We start from the raw sequence: 21490 nt of genomic DNA on the forward strand, positions 1-21490 counted from the left end.
CGTAGAGAAGCGGGAGGAAGGGAAGGGTTGGGAGGGGAGGAGGGAAAGAACTACAGGGGGAATATGAAGTAAATAAAGTGTAATTAATAAAAAAAATTTTTTTTAAAGTTCAACATGAAAAAAAAGTGAGCATTCTGTCTTTAAACTAGATGAAGCTTTACTGAAACTAACTGGTCAGATGAAAGTCAAACATTCTAATGTAGCACGGGATAAACTGCTTATCTGTAGTTGCTTCTTTAAGTATCCATTAACCTAACGCTTACAATACAGTGTTCCTCTACTATCAAGTCATGGCTTCTAGGCCACTCTCAACGGCAGAGCAGGTACCCAAGACATCCTCACATACAGGCAATGTAACTGTGCTATGACACGAAGGAATATAAAAATGAACCAACATAAAAATGAGAAATGAAGGAATATAAAAATACCTCTATGGGGGCTGAAGAGATGGCTCAGCTATAAAGAGCACTGGCTTCTCTTCCAGAGGACCTGGGTTCAATTCCCAGCACCCACATGGCAGCTCACAACTGTCTGTAACTCTAGTTCTGGGGGATCTGACACCCTCACAGAGGGTGACATGCAGGCAAAACATCAATGTGCATAAAATTAAAATAAAACTTTAAAAGAAATATCTCTAACAGTGAGTGGGGCTATGAAAGTAGTTCAGGTCAGATCTCCTCAGAGTGGGGGGAAAACAAACAAACAAAAAACTAAAGCAGAGGTTAATTAGAAAAATGGGTATATAAGGAACAGAAAATAAGGAAAAGTAATTATTCATCAATGGCATTGTAAATGAAAGTATGTGGAGCTGAGGATGCGCTCCAAAGAGCCCTGGCTTCACGTGCATGCAGTCTGGGGCTCAGTCCCTAGCAGTGCATAAAAGTCTTAGGAACCTCTGCAGCCCAGCTGTCTGGAGAATAGGGCCTAGTTACTGACTAAATGAAAACAGTACTATTCAAACAAATGAGGAAAGGTGAAAGTAACATCTTAAGCCTATTTTCACCTATCCTAAAAGATATGTAGTGTTCTTAGAACTTTTCAATAATTATACTTTTATCCCCATGTGAAACTATGCAACCCCAACAAACAAGATTTCAATGGAGACCATGGAAACTTTCCTTATAAGGCGTGAGGTTGTTCAGTGAATAGGTAAACATCTGTACAAATACTACCATGCTGGTTTATGCCCTCACTTATGAAAAGTAAAGCTCCTGCGTAGGCAGGGAAAATGGCCCAAGGGGGGTACACTTGTCTCCAAGCCTGAAGACCTGAGGTTAACAGCCAGGACGTACATGGTAGGAGAGAACCAACCCCTGCAAACTGCCCTTTCACCTGCACGCAGTCTCATTACACGCTGAAGTTTTCCCCGAAAGCATCAGATGTAGTACGGAACCATGGTATCAGCTTCTTGTTCTCACTCTGTTTTTCCCTTTCTGATAACTACATGTTTCAAGTAGCCGGATTCTCTACGCATACAAGCTTGATAAAACATAAAATATGTTCACATAAAATATAAGCACCTCCCATCAATGCACCAAGAGACACCTTGGTGGTGGTGGTGGTGTTCTTATTATCAGTCAGGGGCAGAGTGGATGGCAGTCATCCTAACTTGATGGCCAAAGCTGCTGTGTGCATAGGACACATAAAGAGTACAGGAGGAAAACACGGAGACCTGCATTCCACCACACCACATGCTGTGGGCATGGAGAGATGCACACAGACCTGCCCTCCACCCTACGGCAGGGGTGGGGCATAGACACACAGAGTCCTGGCACCGCCAGGCAGCACAGCATGGGAGGAGAAGACAGATGGAGACCTGCAGACTGAAATGCCACCTGCATACCCACCCTCCTGTGCACCGCACAGGTGGGCCACACTCACCCGCTTGCTAAAGAGTGTCACACAAGGGCCCGCCAGCCGAGGGAGCCCCGCAGTGTGCAAGTGTGTGGTGGACAGATAGAAAGGAAAGAGAAATGGAGCAGCTGGAGCCTTGTGAAGACAGATGGAGCTGGAGACTCGAGGGTGGAGAGAAGTCGCCTGCTGTGAGTGGCCAGCCTCACCACCTGAGGCCAGGGAGAAGTTCCAGCCCGAGATGCTGCTGAGGGCCATGTCCAGGCCCCTGGGTACACAGGGCTAGGGGTCAGTGTCACTGCCTGTGCCTCTATTACCACTAGAGAACATGGGGACATCCCTGGTCGGGGCAGCCGCTGGGGAACGCGTGAGTGTCAAGGGGACTGTACAGAACTAGCCCCACCTCTCACCGGCTCTGGCGCTCTGGAGAGCTGATCCCCATCTCTCACCAGCAGAAGCCCTCAGTGATGGGTCCTACCCCTCAACAAGCAGCACAGTGGAGCTGGCCCTGGTGGCAGGTGTGTGGGTAAGCCCTTGCCACTCCTCTGCCATGAGGAGGCCTGGTGGGGAGGCCCTCTTTCCCCTCACCCCTAGCCACTTGAGGCAGCTGGAAGAGCTGGCCCTGGGGTCATGAGAACTTGGGAGAGCTGGTGCTAGCATATAGGCAGCCCCACTAGTCTGCCTCTAGGTTGCTTGACCTCTGGCATCATCACCTGCCACCACCACCAGAGGCCCAGGATAAACACCCTTCGGGGCCTCTTACCTCTCTCTTACTTCCCTCTCACTTCTCTCTTGCTGTCTCATAACAGCTGGCCCCTCCACTCATCTGCTGTGAGAAGACGTGGGTGATGCCCTCTCCCGAAAATCCCTGCAGATGTCAGGAGATCTGGCCCCAAGGGCATGAGAGCAGGAGAGCGAACCCTGCCTCATCAATGGCTGTAGTACTAGGGAGAGCAGGTCCTGCACCTCTCCTGGGCAACACTGTGGAGCTGGTCCTGATGGGAAAGGCCCAGGTGAGCCAGCCCCAAGGGTGTGAGAGCAGGAGAGCTGGTCCATTCCCTTGAGGGTTGCAGCACTTGGGAGAGTGGGCCCCACACTTTGACTGGGCAGCAAAATGGAGCTGGCCCTGGAAGCATGAGTAAGCCAGCCCAAGGGCATGAGAGCAGGAGAGCTGACCCTGCCTCCTGCTCATGGCGGCAACAGGTGGCCTAACCTGAGCAGCACTGTGGAGCTCGCCGCGGTGCTTCAGATAAAGGAGTGCCAGCCAGCTGAGCAGCTCAGCTGCCAGGAAGGCCCAGGTCCAGGGCTCTGAGCTGGCCCACCCCAAAATCTATATCATCTGCTAACAGTTGGGACACACGCAAGGGCCTGCTGACCCAGAGCTGCAGGATCTCCATGACACAGGGCAACAACAGGGTAACTGGGAGGAGGCCCAGTGTGGATCCAGTATTGATGGTGTCACAGGAGCCAGAGATCTCAAACCAAATCAATGACTCACTGAATGAACATTTGCAAGTGACGCTGTGTGGGCAGAGAGATATACTGTGGGACACGCTGTGACGAACTACAGCTTCCATGATGAAATGTTTTCTACACTCTGTTTTTTTGTGTGAGTATTTTTTTATTTTGAGAGAGAGGCAGCCAGGGCAAAGAATAGATAAGGGGATGAGGAGATGAGTGTTATGGGGGGGTGTGATGTGTAACCCAAAAATTCAATAAAATGTTCTTTAAAAAGATAAAAATATGGAAATAGAAACAACTTACTATAGTTGAAAGAGTTAAGCAAATCTTGTTAAAATGGTGTGAAACCTATCTGACATAAAGGTTTTTCCTGACATAAAATCAATGCCAATAAAATATAATTCTTTGACACTGAAGACAGCGCCTAAAGCAACAATACATGCATGCTCACTACCATAGCAAACAGTAACTGTGCACCCAAGAAATTCAGACAATTGTCGCCGCTATTAAATGTTGATGGTATATTCTCTATGCCATCTTCATCAATGGCTAAAAGAACAAAAGGACAGGAAAATGTTTGACCTAAAACACAAATGAATGTCCCACAAATAAATCCCATCATCCATAGGAAAAGATCGCTTCACTGACACCACATTACATTCCTATGAAACTGAGGGCCACAGTTTTAACCCAGGGCTACGCAAGTGCTTTGTAGTCCAAAGAATCGGTCTGAACGCTCTTTGGATTTTCTAAGGACAAAATGTCCAGGATCTGAAACAGCGTGCCTTTGGCCCGGATACTGAGTCTTGCTTACAGACCACACCTCCACTAATTTAGCCACTCATCTAACCTACATGCTTGAATGCCGACTCTGTGTAAAGCACAAAGAAATGAGTAAGAGCCAGACCTCTACCATGGGAAGAAACTCCCAGTCTACCAGCCAACTGCCTGGAAGCCCAAGTAAAATGGTAGTTCTCCCACAGAGACTAGAGTGGCCCTAACGCCTAATACCACAGGACTCCTTCAGCCACAGGAAGTACCTGTGTTAGGGCTGGGGGTGTGACTGTGTGGTGGGGCATTGGCCTCGCACATGCAAGGTCTTGGGTCAGTCCCCAGGATCCCTAAGGAAGATAGATGCCGGCTCCACGATGTGTGCTTCTGCATGTGAGTTCCAACAAAACTCAACACAGTGCATAACTCAAGGGGGCCAGACGGACGGTTTAAGGGGTGAGAACACACGCCACGAAAGCCTAAAACCCTGAGTTCAATCCCGACAACCCACAAAAACAGCCAGATCTGATGGCACACATCTGTAATCTCAGCATTCCTGCAGCAAAACGGGGGGGGGGGGGGGCAGGAACATCAGCCGCAGACTTCCTGTGCAAGCACCCTGGGGTACGCTCTGCAGCAGGGGCAAGAGAGACCCTGCCTCCAGACGAAAAGCAAGCCTGGCTCTCTGGAGACAGCCCCCTGATCACACACATGCTCTGGCATGCACATAGCCACACGTACACACACACACACACACACACACACACACACACACACACAAATAATTTTTAAAAGATAAATCAAGATTTTTAATAAAACCAGATTTCATACATTTCAATACGATATAATCTTGAAAATTAGTGTGAATTTTTATGACATAGTTACAAACTAGGAGGAAGATAATTAGCTGAATAAAATAATGCATAATAGTCTCCCTAATAGGAACATACAACTACTGTTTGATCGTTCCAAAATTTATTAGCACATTAAAGTTACCTGGACAAAAATCATTTTAATTCTAACAAAATTAACTAACCATTATTCTAAAAGATCAACTGTAAAGACACTAATTACAAAACAGAGTTTAAAAAGATTTTAAACTGATTGATGCAAAATTACTTTGTTAGGAGGAAGGAATTTACTGTCAGAATGTTCTGCCCCTAGAGCTGAGGCACAGCTCGGCAGTGTAGTATTTGTCTGACACTACAAGGCTCTGTGGTGACAGTCACCACAGCCACACCAATGACATACACATACATAAATCTATGCCAGAAAGCACAAAACTGACTTTAAAGAAGCAAAAAATCAATACAATTTATGAGGTCTGCCACTAGGTAGGTACAAGTGAATAAATATCTTGTAATGATTCATATGACACTATTTTATTTTTTTAATTTATTTAATTTTATTTTATGTAAATTGGTATGCGGGTATCAGACCACCTGGAACTGCTTACAGACAGTTGTGAGCTGCCATGCGGGTGCTGGGAGTTGAACCCAGGTCCTCTGGAAGAAGCCAGTGCTCTTTATAGCTGAGCCATCTCTCCAGCCCTTATACCATATTCTTAATGCAAAGATGGCATAGGTGCCCAATGAAGGTTGTCACAAATAACTAATACTTTCCTTGTTGAAGTAATTCTTGGGCCAGTCAGATGGCTTGGTGGGTAAATGGACTTGCTGCCAGCATGACAGCCTGAGTGTAAGCCTCAGGATTAACATGGTGAGGGAGAGAGCTGATTCCCACAAGCTGTCCTCTGACCTCTGCAGATGTACCATATACCTCCACAGACGCACATACCCAAACATGCTCTCACTCTCCAAATTAATTAATTAATTAATTAATTAATTAATTAATTAATAGATGTGACAGAGTAATCCTTGAGTAGAAAATAAGAGCATTTCTACTGCTGACAAAGACCTAATAATCTGTTTTTAAAGGAAAGAAGTACGTACATAGTCTAACTGGCTCACCTGTGATTGCTCCCTTTATCTTCATGTGTGACTGGCTCACCTATGACCACACCCTTTACTTTTAAAGCAATTCACATCAGAAAAGTAATTCATTTCAATGGCGCATGAGTCACTGACTAACCGCACCACTGGGCCAGGAGAAGCCTGCTCTAATCTGCACCCATTCTGGGCATTACTTCCACACAGATAGTGCCACACACAAGCCCAAGAGCATGACATTGTTTTTAAAGCCTTACAATGGACTGTAGCTTCGATTTGTGTAATTTCATTCCCATAAAACTGTGTAAGAAGTTCTAAATGTTGCCTTTTTACGTGGTGCTAGATACATTTGTGGTTGCGGGAGTGTAGTGATGTCATTTATGCTAAAGAACAACAGATGGCTTGAGAGAAGAACAAAGCATCTCCTCCCATCTGGAAGCCAGCAAGTCTGACAAGCCAGGAGACGACTTAACTCCACTCCTCCATTATCCTCAGTGCCATTATCTTTTAATTTCTCATACGTGTCTGCCCTTCAAGCACCCTGGGTATTGTTTTTATAGGAATGCTATTGCTAACTCACATACAAGCCCCACTGTGTATTCACACACTATAGAAATGGGCTGTTTGTAACCATCTTGCAACCCCACCTTTGTTTCAAAAGGTTCTGTGACCACCTCTGACTATCTGTTTAGCTCACCTTGTAATCACATCCTTGTTTCAGGAGGGACTAACTTGTTATGCTTATGTTCTGTTCCTGTAACCCCGCCTATTTTGCCCACCAAATCCCCCATTTGGAAACTCCCTACCCCTGAGGTATAAAATCCTTTTCTCCCTCACATCCAATACTGATCTCTCAAGTCCGGCCTTTGGGGGAGGCAGCCCATGTACACGGATAGTTTGCTTTAATTAATGTCTAGCTTACATAGCCTGGCCGTAACAACTCGGGCCGGGGCTCTTTCTCCTCCCATCTTTGTGATTAACAGTCATCCATTCCTTTCACAGAAAACAAGTCAGATAAATGCTCGTAAGCATTTATCCAGCATACAGCATATGTTTGTTTTTCTTACAAACTATTCAGCGTGATATGCAAATGTAGAAGGAGGATACTAAATGGTTAGGGATTATGTCACCAACAAAATTATAAATGCAAAAGAAATGTGTAGAAGGAAACCACGGCAAAGAGTTACTCCAAGATTTAAGCTAAAAGGAACTGAAAAACCCAGAGAAGAAATGGAAAAACACTCTGGTCAACAATGCTACATCAGTGGAAGCTAATGACAAAAACATAAATGCCAAAAGTGAAAGTGTCTATTTTGGACTGAGCCTCAAAGAAAACCCTCAACTTCTAGAAACGGTTTTCATGTAAAGGAGTGGGCTGCCCTGCCTGTAAAGCATTGTGCTGTGGCTGCAGGCTGCAGCCAAGAGAGGTTCTCATCACATCCAATGTCCCTTCAAAGGCTTCCACATCTAGGGATAATTGAAATGGCAAGAGAGTGATGTTACCAATACAAGATGCTCTTTATCTGCCTGTAGAATAAAGCACATGTGTTCACACACACACACACACACACACACACACACACACACACACACACACGAAAGCATTAAACTAGAACAACTAGGTACCCCCATAAATTAGTCAGGGTACAAAAAGGAAGTGCATGTTTAGAATTAAAGTATAATGAACAAGGTAGTACGAGAGCTGCCAAGGAGGTGGGAAGGGAGGAAATAAAGTGTGTTGGTTTCTAAGCAAAATGCTGTTATTAAGGATAATTGTACCTACTTGATCTGAATCCAGTGTTTCTTATTCACTGAAAAAGATATATTAAGGGAGCAGTGAATTCCTTTACAAATAAACACATTCATCCAAGAAAATTTCTAACAAATAGGTTCAATCCTAAAAATAATAAAACGCAGAAGTTATTTCAGTGCTTATAATTTCAACAATAACTGCCTTTTATTTTTTGAAATTATAATTACATCATTTCTTCCCCTTTTCTCTTCCTTCTTTCCACCCCTCTCAGGCATCCTGTTTGTGCTCATATTCATGGCCTCTTTTCCTTCCATTGTTCTCCACACTGAATTCGAGTGTGGCTGCACTCGTTTTCAATTCCACCACCAATCCATCCAGCATTTGTTGTCTGTTGTTTTGTCAATCTTTGTTGTACTGACTAGAGTAAGATGAAATCTCGAAGTTGTTTTGATTTGCATCTCCCTGATTGCTAGGACAATGAACTTTTTTTTCAGACATTTCTTGGCCACATTTATTTCCTCCTTTGAGAACTCTCTGTTCAGATCCCAAGCCTGTTTTTTAAATGGATCATTTATTTTTTGACTTTTTGTTTTCTGAGTTCTTTATATACTCTGGGCATTGATCCTCTGCTGGAAGTATACCAAGCAAAGACTGTCTCCCATTCTGTAGCTTCTTCTTTACTCAAATGATTGTTTCGTTAGCTGTTCTGTAGCTCTCTAGTTTAAGAGGTCACGCTTATTGGTCTCAATTCCTGGGCAAGAGGAGGTCCTATTCAGAAAGTCATTTCCTGCACCTATATCCTAGAGGGTACTACCTGTGTTTTCTTCTAGCAGTTTCAATGTTTTAAGTTTCATATTTAGATCTTTGATCCATTTGGAGTTAGTTTTTGCGTAAGATAATAGAGACAGGTCTAATTTCATTCCTTGATATGTATGATAAAGTTTATTGAAGCAGAGACAAGATAAAGTGTATAAATGTAGGTTTATTGGAAGCAGCTCTTTTTTATTTTATTTTAAAAGACTTTGGATTTTATTTATTTAGGTTTGGTTTTTTGAGACAGGGTTTTTTTATTTAATTATTTTTATTTTTATTAATTACAGTTTATTCACTTTGTATCCCCCCTGTACCTCCCTCCCACCTTCCCTCCCAATCCCACCCTCCCTCTTCCCCACCCTTGTCCCTCTCCCAGTTCAATGAAAAGGGAGGTCCTCCTCCCCGTCACTCTGACCCTAGTCTATCAGGTCTCATCAGGAGTGGCTGCATTGTCTTCTGTGGCCTGGTAAGGCTGATCCACCCTCAGGGGGAGGTGATCAAAGAGCAAGCCAATCAGTTCATGTCAGAGACAGTACCTGTTCCCATTACTATGGAGGCCACTTGGATACTGAACTGCCATAGGTTACCTCTGTGCAGGGGTTCCAAACCATCTCCATGAATGTTCCTTGGCTGGAGTATCAGTTTCAGAAAAGACCCCTGTGCCCAGACTTTTAGGATCTGTTGCTCTCCTTGTGGAGCTCTGTCCTCTCCAGGTCTTACTATCTCCCCCTTCTTTCATAAGATTCCCTACACTCTGCCCAAAGTTTGGCTATGAGTCTCAGCATCTGCCTCAATACCCTGCAGGGTAGAGCCTTCAGAGGCCCTCTGTGGCAGGCTCCTGTCCTGTTACCTGTTTTCTCCCTCTTCTGATGTCCATCCTCTTTGCCTTTCTGAATGGGGATTGAGCATCTTAGCCAGAGTCCTCCTTCCTGATTAGTGGAAGCAGCTCTTGACCACCATGCAGGAGAGAGAGAAGGAAGTGAGGTGTGTTAGCAATGAGGCACCTCCAAGGTCAGCTCCAGGTTCTGTTGTCTTGGAGACGACAGGACTCATCATCACCAGCCACCAAGATGCGACACACCTATGTGTCCTCTCCCTGCAGGTGTGCTGTATCACCTTAAAAAGGGCCTGTTCCCTCCCCCCTCTCTTTCCTGCCACCCCTCATCCAGAGACAGTCTCTGTGTCCCCTCCCTTAACAAACCTCCCACATGAGACCTGTTGCACAGTGTGACTTTATGAATTCCACAGCTAAATCCCAACAAAGGGAACCAAAGTGTCTGGATTATATAGTGAAGGCGAAGGGGAGGCTCCTGCCCCTGGGCTGGAAAGTTCAGGGTAGAGGACTGGGTATGGCAGCCATGCCTTGTAACAGGTTGGGATTGAAGGATGCTGGGAAAACCAGGGGGTCAGGTCTGCTTTGGTTGACAAGGCACCTCAGCTGCTTGTCCCAGCTCTGCAGCCCGGCACTGTGGACATCCAGCTTTCCCAGGGCCATTTATTAAAGATGCTTCCTTTTCCTCGGCATCTCTTTTGGCATCTTTTTCAAATACTAGGTAGCTGAAGTTGTAAGCATTCATGTTTTGGGTCTTGGGTTCTGTTCCATTTGTCTACATGTCTGTTTTTAATGCCAGTACTGTGACTTCTTAGCATAAGCATGTTATGCTAAGTTTCTATAAACTACTTCTAAAATTCTAATAAAGTTACAATGAAATTTTTATAATGGAATGCAGAAAAAGAAGATGTTTCAGTATGGCCACATTGAGAAGAGAGACAAGGGATCCACAAGAGGCCTGAAGTGTGATGGAGGTTTAAGAAGAAGGCCGAGGATTTGAATCTTAAGCAGTCCCTGCCACAGCCTGCCTCGCCCACCACTGACTCATCACTGCCCAGCTTCCTTCTCATGCTATAAGGCTGCCTGGTTAGGACTGTGGGAAAGCTCCTTCTGGAGACACAGTCCCCTCTGCACTTCTTCTCCCAGCAGGAGATTCCTGGGAAAATTCCATGTCTGCGGTGCTCCCTTGTATGGACAGTCTGGTAGTTGGATTGAGAGGTAAAAACGTCTCTTTAGAACATCTTCAGATCCCATTTCCTCCTGGCCTATTACAATTCCTCACACTGTTTTAAAACCCGTCGTGGGGGGGGGGGGATATGTGTGAAACAAATATAATAAACAAAAGGTTAGGAGGGGCCAAGGTTAGAGCATGGTTGGTGCTGGACAGTCATGCACACTCGGATAGTTGGGAAACTGTCTTAAAGTCAAGGTTCACTGAAGGATTGCCCCTTTAGTTGGTCGCTCCGAAAACTAACTATAACTACTTAAAACAGACCCTACGGGCCTTGAGAGAACTCTCGCCTCCGTAAAAGGTTTCTTTATGTAAGTACACCTCTGGCGAGGGAGCCTGAACGACATTTTTGAGATGCTGTGGCATTACCCACAAAGCAAGCAGAACGAATGATCTAAGAGCCTCTTAAGCTGCTTAAGTTGGGCCAAAGGGTTTATTGCCAGTAACTTCCTGATATCTGTGACTTATTGCCCCACCACTACTATGATATCAAATCAGACCCACCAGCATGAATCATTTCCTGGTGTGGTGGATTGGATGAAATGACCCCAATAAGCTCATAGTGCTGGGATCCATAAGCAGGCATCTCTATGGCCAGCCCTAAGGGACCTGACGACCTGGTTGTCTGGCATCTGTGAGGCCACCTAGAAGACCACCGGCTGGCACCGGAAACGACCTGCGCATGCTCTGGGTCACACCTTATAAGAGAACTGGGAGCTCCTCCTCTCTCCCTCTTTCTCTCCTGCCTCGTCCAGAGACGGTCTCTGTGACCCCCTTCCCCCTCTCCTTCCCCCGTCCCTTCCCCCTTCCCCTTCCCCTTCTTCCACGTGGAACGGGTCCCGTGGCGTGATTTGTGAACCCTGTGAACCCGCTGCACGATTTCTAACACATAGAGTTCAGTGGTTGGACCCCAGTTGGTGGATCTGTGGGGAAAGGATTAGGAAGTGTGGCCTTGTGGAAGGAAGTGTGTCACTGGGGCAGACTTCGAGGTTTCCAAAACCGTGCTATTCCCAGTTAGCTCACTGTGGCACCCCATACTTGTGGATCAAGTGCAAGCTCTCCACAACTGCCCCCAGCACATGCCCACGTGCCTGCTGCCACGTTCCCCGCCGGATGGTCACGAACCCGCTGACACTGTAAGCCCTAATAAATGCTTCCTTTTATAAGCTGCCTTGATCACGCTGCCTCACTACAGCAACAGAGAAGTAACGGGGATACCTGCATCGTAGATCACTGGAGAAAAAGTCAGCAGAAGGTTAGGGAGCAATGGACTCAGAGAACACGGTACTGATGGAGCGGGGAAGCTGTCAGAGCTGAAATAACGGAGCTCTGGGTACAGCAGCGCTTGCTGCGATCCCCGAACGTCGGCCGACACAGGAGAACACTCAGTCTGAAGCCAGCCTATCATCACAAGACCCTGGCTCACACCAACACGACGGAGTTGCCCGTGCTAGCCATTCCCAGAAAAACTAGAGGCCAAGCAGTTATGAAAACTACAATTAAATTCTTTCAAGCATAAGCTGGTCTTATCCTTTAGAAGTGTGTACGCATTATTTTTAATTCTCCAACTGCACAATTATAATTTATGTACAAATTGTGAAAATACTAGTGGTACTACTTTCATTTTGTTACTTATAATCTTTAAAAAGCTTTGAGAAATAGAGCCTCCCTCAGAAGTATAGGTACCAACATCACAATATGACTTTAACCATAAGTAACAGTGTATACTACATGAAATTTACATTTTAATCATCATTTCAGTTATTGCTGAAATTAATTTGAAGGTTACATGTGGACCAAAAACTATAAACTGGCACTGTGAATCTATTGAAAAGTTCTCTAGATACTTCCCGGAGAAAGGTAACTTTAGAAAGTCTTGTACAAGGTGTAAGCTGCCCATTTCAACTAAGTACTATCAATACCCTCTTCCCATCAAATTCCTACGTTCAAAATATACACTTGAGTTACAGTAACTTTTTTAGTAATTATATTGGCTCCTAGCCTGCCTAATACATACATGGCTCTAAATTTAACCTCTAACACCATGAAAAGTAAAGAAAATGCCTACATTAAAAGAAAATTGCATCCCTCCCCCCTCACTGTCTGTCCTGGAGAGCAAAGGTGACCACCATGGTAGCTCCATCTTTGTGCAGCAAGCCGTCACTTGTGGGAAAACCAGCCCCAGGATAAATATATGGGCTGCCGTAAGAATTACTCTCCGGAAATAGAAGCAGCTGACATGCCCTGCCACAAGGACGTTTTTCTAGTTCTAAATTTGATGTAAATTGTCTGATTGGTTGAACTTAAAAAAAAAAAAAATCTGGTGGACACTGAAAAAGCTAATTTCAAATAGTTTAATTACTAGTTGGATATTTAAAAAACTATGATTGTTGTTAAATGCATAGCAATTAGAAATAAATGATGGTTCTTTCTCCCAAAATACAAGGAAACAGCTTTTTTTAAGATTTTATAATATTTGTTTAAAAGTATGAACACCGAAAGGGCTCTAACCTTGGCTAACAATATTCTGTTTTTAAAAGGTAGCATTCTTTTAACAGGCACTCAGTGAACACAGCTCTTCTGTGGACATGGATGCAGCAAACTATGAGAAATTCAATGATGTTTCAAGTTTCAGAATGTAGGTAGCACCCATATCAACCTAGTTTAGCATCAAAGGTAAATAAATATATCCCATGAGCCTGGCGTGGTGGCCCATGCCTTTAACCTCAGTTCTCAAGAGGCAGAAGCATGTGGATGTCTATGAGTTCCAGCCTCAAAAAAGTACACTGATCTGCAGATGATAATAAAAATACCTCTGTTGCTGGAGAGATGGCTAAACGTTGTGGAAGACCAGAGCTGGAGCCCCTGAAGTCTGGCTGCTCTCAACCCTCTGTGCATCCCACTGCAGGGGAAGTAGCTTTTTCAAAAAGTATATTCAAGGATGAGGCTGGAGACATGGCTCAGCAGTTAAGAGCACTGGCTTCTCATCAGAGGACCTAGGTCTGTGAGCCACATAGTGCTTTATAACTGTCTGTAATGCCATTTCCCCAAGGATCCAACACTCTTTTCTAGACTCCCTGGGTACCACACAGACCCATGATGAAGACAAACATGTAGGCAAAACACCCATACACATAAAATAATTCTAAAACTCAGTTTGGGATGTGCATGTTACAGAGTGCTCATTCATGCAACCATGAGGGCCCCTCATTGGCTCCATCAGCAAACCCCCAGCTCCACATCCGGGGAAGAGCTCATCCTGAACAGACAGGACAGCAGTCACTGAAAACGTCCACAACACACATTCTACTCAGCAGAACTAGGAGGAGCTGAGACTCTGCAGAGGCTCCACAGAAGGTGTTTCTAGGCTCCAGCTGAGCTCTTTGGTCCTGAAGCATGAGCTGAGCTGCTCACGAACCCTTCAGGACTTTAACTGTTACGTGAACAACACTGGCAAATCATGTCGTGGGTTTAATATTGATGTCAGTTTTATTTTTCTTTCATTGTAAGTGCAAAATTGTCCTACGCTCTAAGCTGGTTAAACACACAAATTTCCGTAGCTCTGTGTCACATGTCATGGGCAAGCCTGAAACAAGTTTCGAATTGCAAACGAGTGTGATATTCTGACACTCTTATCAACCACTGGAAGGCATCCATTTTCACTCTGAAGAAAATCTACCAGGAAAAGTGTCCCCCTCTTATCTTCAACAGTATTCGCCTGTAATTCTAAAGGGATAACTTCTTAGAAGCATTACATGGAAATAATTAATGGTGTTAACTAAGGAATTTTATAAAATTTCCATAAAAATATTTCTATTATTAACAGCCACACTATAATATCACTTGTAATTCTTAGTGAAACTATAAAATTGCTGCAGAATTCCTTGACTAAGATATTTAATAAGAGCCAGGTGCAGTAGCTGAGGCAAAGCACTGTGAGTTCAAAGCCAGCCAGGACGAAAAATGAGACTGAAGAAAACTTTTTTCCTAAGAGTTAAGTTGAACCACTTACTGCAAACAGCCGACCCTGACCGCCACGGGGACGTGGGGCAGCTGTGTGGCCCACTTCAGTGTCACGTCCTGGTAAATGTGCAGCATGTGGTTGTGGTTCCCAATCAAGGTATTCATCGAACCTTCAGAAACTGTAGGTTAGAGATTCGGAAAGAAGACGGTAAGAGAAAGACCATTCAAAACGGTACGCAGTGGTCTCACGGAGAGTCATCTCACGCCGATAGTACTATCTTGATTTTAACACATCAAGGTTTTAGGTGATAAGATACTAGCTTTCAACTTCAAGAAACCAAAAGCAAAAACAAAACAAAAAAAAATCATTTTATAGACAATAAGTATAAATACCAGCCTAGATGTGTGCATTTCATCTAGAAGGTGTGAATTTTAGTAACATATCACACATCTAAACTAACGATCGACTGGCATTCACTGTAAGTCGTCTTGTTAGACATCACTGTTCTCACAAAAGAGTGATGTTCTCATGGGAGCATTCCTGAATAGCCACACTATGGAAAGCACCAATGAGCTGGACGCCAGTCTGTGAGTGATCTCACACAAAGCCAAATGGCTGGCACAGCCACACGTGCTAACTTACCTCAAACGTCTACCCAGACTGTGCAAGTTAGAGGTTCCATTAAACGTTCAGTAAAAAGCTGCTTTCCTAGATGTTTGAAGTGTGTGTGTGTGTGTGAGTGTGAGTGTGGCTTTTTCTGATGTGTGTACGCCTGTACAAAGCATAGTATTGAGACACAGAAGGATGACAGAAACTCTTCGTACCCACCTGAGCAGTATGGGAGAAAACAACTGGGGCTACAGTCCAGCTTCTTCATGAATCGAATCTGTCCATTATCCTTCAGGCAAAAGAAGTTTCTCTCACCGAGGACAAAAACAGACGATGCCGACTGGTTGGAAGGAACGATACAGATATCAAGGGCTTGCTCGCCAATATTCAGTGTCCAATCCACCTGAAAAGCAAAGCCCAACAGTGATGCAGCTGCTGAGACAGATCGTGTCTGTCACTTTCATATCGCCGTGAGTGAAGAAACTAACTTCACTTCTAATGTCCTGGTGTCGTTCTGCAGCTATCTTGCTTGCCTTAGGTGTAGTTGTATTCTGTAGGTTTTATCCTATTGCTTGCCAAGATACTGGCTATTCAGTGAATCCTAAGCACTCCTCACAAAAAGTTCCCTGCAGCGCTCTGAAAACCTTCGGGAATAGTGGAATACGGTCAGAGGGGCTCATACGCAGTAACGCACACAGAAGGCTGGACAGATTGTGGGTGTTCTCCGTAGAGAAACAACAGTGGCTGTGGCTCAGCAGTTAAGCACACACGCTCTGGCAGAGGACCAGAGTCAGGTTCCCAGCACCCACATGGTGACTCACAAACATCTACTTCTAGTTCCAGGAAGTCTGATGGTCTCCTCAGACCTCCACAGGCACAGGTGCACAAACACGTATTCCGACAAAACACCGGTGCATATGAACTAAAAATCACAACTATTTTAAATGACAAATGTTGAAGATAAATGTGTTAGGCTTGATTTAAACACTAAACAATGCACAGATAAATCAAACATCACACGGCACTCTATATACACGTACAATGTTCATATATCAGTTTAAAAACAGTTTTAACTTTTTAAAGCTTCCACGTGTGCCTTGGTAAACATAAGTCAACAAATCGAAATCAACAAAGCACATTGTTACTATTGTTATGAACTCAATGTTTGGAAACACAAACAGCTGTAAAAGGCGACCGTACGCAGCCAGTCCTCCAAGTGATAGTAGGAGTGTGGAGAAACTGACTCCTTTGGACTGAGGACTACCCAAAGAGGAGCCCAGGCCCATGCTGACCGCTCAGTAGCCAGCAGAGGATCCTGAAAATGATGAAAGGATAGGCGTAAAATGCACGTGCAGAAAGTGTTCTGAATCACCAATAATTAATAATATGTGTATATGGATTTAAGTAAAGATGGCCTCACCAAAAAAAAAAAAAAAAAAATTCCAGCATCAGAAAGACAAAGGGTTAAGGAAAGGTGCTGTGTGGCTGGGAGAGAAAACTCACAGGACCCCACCAGCTATAATACTGATCTGCCTGCTAAGAAATGCTCACCACGGCAACTGTGGCATGACATTATGGGGTTAACAAACCACTTCTGGTTGATATTTAGGGATTGCTCCTCAGGAGGGAACTCATGGGGACGTCATGGGCCCTAGAGGAAAAACTTCTACTGTTGCTTTCTGAAATGGACATGGAGTCAAACTGCCTTCTTAATAGTATGTTTACACCCACTGATTAGTGTTGCTGGGGGGGGGGGGTCAGTGATGGTTAAAACAGAGACCGCAAACAGGTCAAAGAATAAGTGACTCTGGGATGCTGGCCTTGAACAGAACATCTGAATTACCCAGGCTGAAAACACACTGGGAAGAGGGAATGGAAGCATGTCAGAGCCAGACACTGGGGAGGAACGCCGTGACAGGGCCACTGAACCCCAGAACTCACTGTAGCTATGATTTCCTGCCAACAGCTACACCAGACCGGACCTGTCCCCCTTCCACCATGCATGAGGAAAGGCCTATCACGGCCCAGCCCTCACTGGGGGACTACAGCAATTAGTGACTGTTACAGCAGAGGGGTCGTTTTCTTCCGTGGTGTAGACTCTGGTACGTTGCCTGTGTTTCGGGAAATTCCCACTCGTGCTCATGTAAGCAAACACAATTACCCTCAGTAGGTTCAAATAAGATTTGAAGGCAGCCAAGTAAAAGGAGCACTGTTGGGAAGAAAGAATCCCGGTGAGGGTCAGGAATAGGAGGGTGGTGGGGGTTTTAAAATGCCCAAAAGCTAGTATACGCATGTATGGAGTTTTTAAAGAATTTTTAAAAATATAAAAATTCAAAAAAGAGTTTAAGGCCAGCCCAAGCTACATTAGACCCTTTCTTAAAAAAATAAAATAAAAAATAAAAAAGGAAAAATGGGTGAAGATAGACTAGAACCAGAGAATTTGAAGAGTCACTTTAAAAATACAGGTGGCCTTCTGGCTAAAAATTCATGATTTAAGGTATTAGTCGGCCTCCTTTAGGAGTAAAATATCTGAAGAACACAGGCAGTAAATGTGCCTGGTCAGAAAGGCAGATAGTGTCAATGCACACATAAGAACATTCTGTGGGAGCGAAGCAGCACTGTAGAGACAGGGAGATGAACCAGAGCATCATAAGCTGGACACAAATCCAGCATGAGTCACTCTGCTGAATACCTCGACACACGCCACAGCACCAGCACTTGGCTGGTCAAGAGTATCGTGAGTTGAAGCCTAACCTGGGCTACACAGTAAAACCCTATCTCAGTAAGAAAAACAAAACAAAAGCAATAAATAAATAAAATAATAATAATAAACAGGAAGATGGAAAGAAAAAGGGGAAGAAGGAAATGATTCAGTTTCCATTTTATCAGATTCCAATGGACAATCAAGACGCTACATCTCCCACTACTCTGTAATTTGCTAGAAGTCTAATATCAATAACAGTACTTGTAGCTCAGGTTGGTGTGGACATAACTAAGAAATAAAGATCCATCCAGAATATCTAGCCATACCATTTCTGAGGCCACAGTCTGAGCTCTGGATGATAAAAACGTTCATTCCCTATGAACTGAGTATCATACCTCATAGGGAAATAGTCTACAGCCTCAGCTTACTAAGAATATTAATTTAAAAGTTCTCCCACTTCTAACCAAGATGGAACAAGAAAGGATTTAGCCTCTCACAAAATTCACAGAACACATAAAACAATGGTTTGTAAGACACACACACACACACACACACACACACACACACACACACATACACACACATATATATATATATATATATATATATATATCAAACACACCAAAAACAAATGCTGACATGTCACTTCCAGCCTCAGGAGAGATCTTTCTGACCAAGGTCAGGGAAGATGAGGCCAGCAGAGCCTGCCTAGCAGACTTACGGAGCTAAGAAGATGAATTGAGAGTCCAGAGAAACCAAGGCAGTTAATAGTTCACAATACATTCAATGAGGAGACCAACCCTGAGAGACCTATAGAAAGTTTGCCTCAGATGTCTGGGGACTTCGTCAGCACATTCACAGAAAGAATCTAGGGAAGGCCAGGGGACCATCACCCCACAGATTCCAGGTTACGGTGGCCAGCATCCTCCCAGGACTGAACCCATGCTCAGAAGCTCAGTCTCGGGCACTGGCAGAGCATGCGGAAGGATGTGGTCTCAGGAGTGTGGAAAATCAGCCACACAAGAAGTAGTTCCGTCCCACCTAATAAATCTTTAAAACAATGCTCAAAAAGATCAAACTGTTTTCAAACAACTGTGTCCCAGGACTAAGCTTAGCCTGTAATGATTCAGAGATATCTAAAATGCAACAAAATAAAATTGACTATATCTGACATCTAATAAAAACATTTAAATTACCAATCATGCAAATAAAACCAACCAGGAAATGTAATTTACAATGAAGAAAAATAAATCAACTGAAACTTAACTCAAACCTGATACAGATGTTAAGAATTAGAAAACCAAAATAATAAGTATTATAACTTTACATCTTCAAAAGGTTATAGAGAGATGTTGAAAATATAAACACTCAAACTGAATTTACAAAATTAAATCTATAGTAAATGGGGTTTATTCCACTAGAAAAAAAAATCATTAGTAATCTTCATTATAGTAATAAAAATTATCTCAAGTGAAAAAGAGAAAGAATTATATTTTGATGGAAAATGAAATATTTGGTTGGTTAAAAAAAAAAACATATGAGGCCCTGTGCTCAATCTTTGCCATTGCAAGATTAATTAATTAATTGAACAAAATTAAAAGACAAATCTGTGATCCATTGGACAATCTAGAGTAAGTTAAGTGTATGTATAGTTGCAGTGCTCCATAGAAAGGAGAGACACACACAAATTATTTGAAAAATTATTGACCCAATTTTTTTAATTTTATGAAAACTGCAAATTCACAGATCCAGGAAACTCAACAAGTTCTAAACCTAAAAGAAATAAAAGGAAGAAAGGAGAAAAAGGGGAGAAAGACGTCAGAATCTTAATTGTTCAAAATAAGTGCTAAGAAAAGTATCTAAAAATTAGCCAAGGGAAAAGTCATTATGAACAGAGGAATATAATGTACAAAAATTTTCATAGTAAAGAGCTGATTTTCTGGCTAAGAAAAATGGTTCAGGGATGAAGGAGCTTGTTGCCAAGCATGAAGATCTGTGTTCAATTCCCAGGACATGATAGAAAGAGAGAAGCAACTCAGCAAGCTGTTCACTGGCATACATACAAACACACACATGTGCATGCACACAGTCACATACACACAGAAAAGAGAGTGAGAGAAAGAGAGACAAAGGCATGCATGGGTCTGGCCACAGAGAAACATCATAAATAAACAAACAAACAAACAAGTAAAAATATAAGTTAGGAGTGGATGGATGAGAGATGGGAAGGATTCGTGTGACCAGACATATTACATACATGTGTGAAACTGACAAGGAATACACTGATTTTAAAAGGTGTTGGTATACTACTGCTCTGCTAAAGGAACATGGCAGTAAAATGGCTCCTAGTGACATTCTGCTCTTCCCAGAGATCAGTGTCTCCCTCAGCCACCATCAGAGAAGCTTCCTCCTGCAGCGGATGGGAACAGACACGGAGATTCACAGCTGGACCACGTGCAGAGTAAGAGAGCTTGGAGCACTCAGGCCTAAATGGGATGTCTCCATCAATCCCCTCAGAGCTCAGGGAACCCTGAGGAAGAGGAGGTGAGAGGAGTCTAAGAGTGGGTGGACATGGAGGAAACCAAGAAAGCAAGGCCCTTTAGACACGGCATGACTGGTGCACACATGATCTCACAGCTACTGTGGCAGCATGACCGGGGCCTGCACAGATCTAAGCAGGCCCACCGCTGAGAGCAGAGGCGGACACAGCCCCCGTTCCTAACCCACAGGCTATACTGACAGACCACTCAGAAGGGGACAATTAATGGTTCCCAATGGAGTCTCACTGGGAACACAAGCCCGTTAGGGGCAGGCCCCACTCTGGCAGTAGACGGCCAACAGAAAACAACTCAACGGCGTTCCTGGAACTGTCTTTGTCTCATCATTCTTTGTCTGGGCTTTTCTCTTCTTCACCTTACAGATATTTTGTTCATATACTGTTTTTATGGGTTGTTTTTTTTTTTTGTGTTTGTGTATTGGTTTTCTCTTTTTCTGTTTTGTCCTATCCTGGTTTGTTTTTATCTTATTTTATTTGTTATTGTTATTGTTATTGCTGCTGTCGTACCATTTTAGATGCTTTTTTTTTTCTAATAAGAGAAACAAAGGTTGTGAATACCTGTTTGTTTTCTAGAAAGAGAGACAAAGGGAAGTGAGGGTCATCTGGGTAGAGTAGGAGGAGGGGAGGCATCATCAGAATATATTCTATGAAAAAAATCTGCTTTCAATTTACCCAACAATCTGCTGCATACAAGAAACATATTTTAAAAGTTTCTAAAGAATTATTTGCTTCATCTTGATTTAACTTAGGTGGTTCATATGCATCTAGAAATTCATCTGCTTTTACTTTAATTCCACATATGTACAATATGTATATCCTTTCACACGCACACACCCAGTCTTCCTTCCAACTCCTCCCATGTGCTAATTACATCCCTGCTCCCTTTCAAAGACCTGGTGTGTATGGATGTATACTGTATATGTGTGTATATACATGTGTATGTATGTGTATGTATGTGTGTATATGCATGTGAGCACATGAATGTATGTGTGTAT

General features: G+C 43.6%; 1 protein-coding gene across 3 annotated transcripts in view; it reads right to left on the bottom strand.

The window, feature by feature from the left end:
• The window catches only part of Bbs9 (Bardet-Biedl syndrome 9), a 390403-nt gene that overhangs the window by 257705 nt on the left and 111208 nt on the right, over positions 1 to 21490 (bottom strand). For all 3 annotated transcript variants that reach the window (XM_055601404.1, XM_055601405.1, XM_055601403.1), the window contains exons 8-9: positions 15454 to 15637; positions 14674 to 14803 (exon numbers count right to left, since the gene is read on the bottom strand). In XM_055601404.1, coding sequence (XP_055457379.1) covers positions 14674 to 14803; positions 15454 to 15637 — 314 coding nt within the window. The remainder of the gene's footprint in view (positions 1 to 14673; positions 14804 to 15453; positions 15638 to 21490) is intronic.

Source organism: Psammomys obesus, unplaced genomic scaffold (assembly GCF_907164565.1).
Source record: "Psammomys obesus unplaced genomic scaffold, mPsaObe1.curated_primary_1811, whole genome shotgun sequence".
NCBI lineage: Eukaryota > Metazoa > Chordata > Mammalia > Rodentia > Muridae > Psammomys > Psammomys obesus.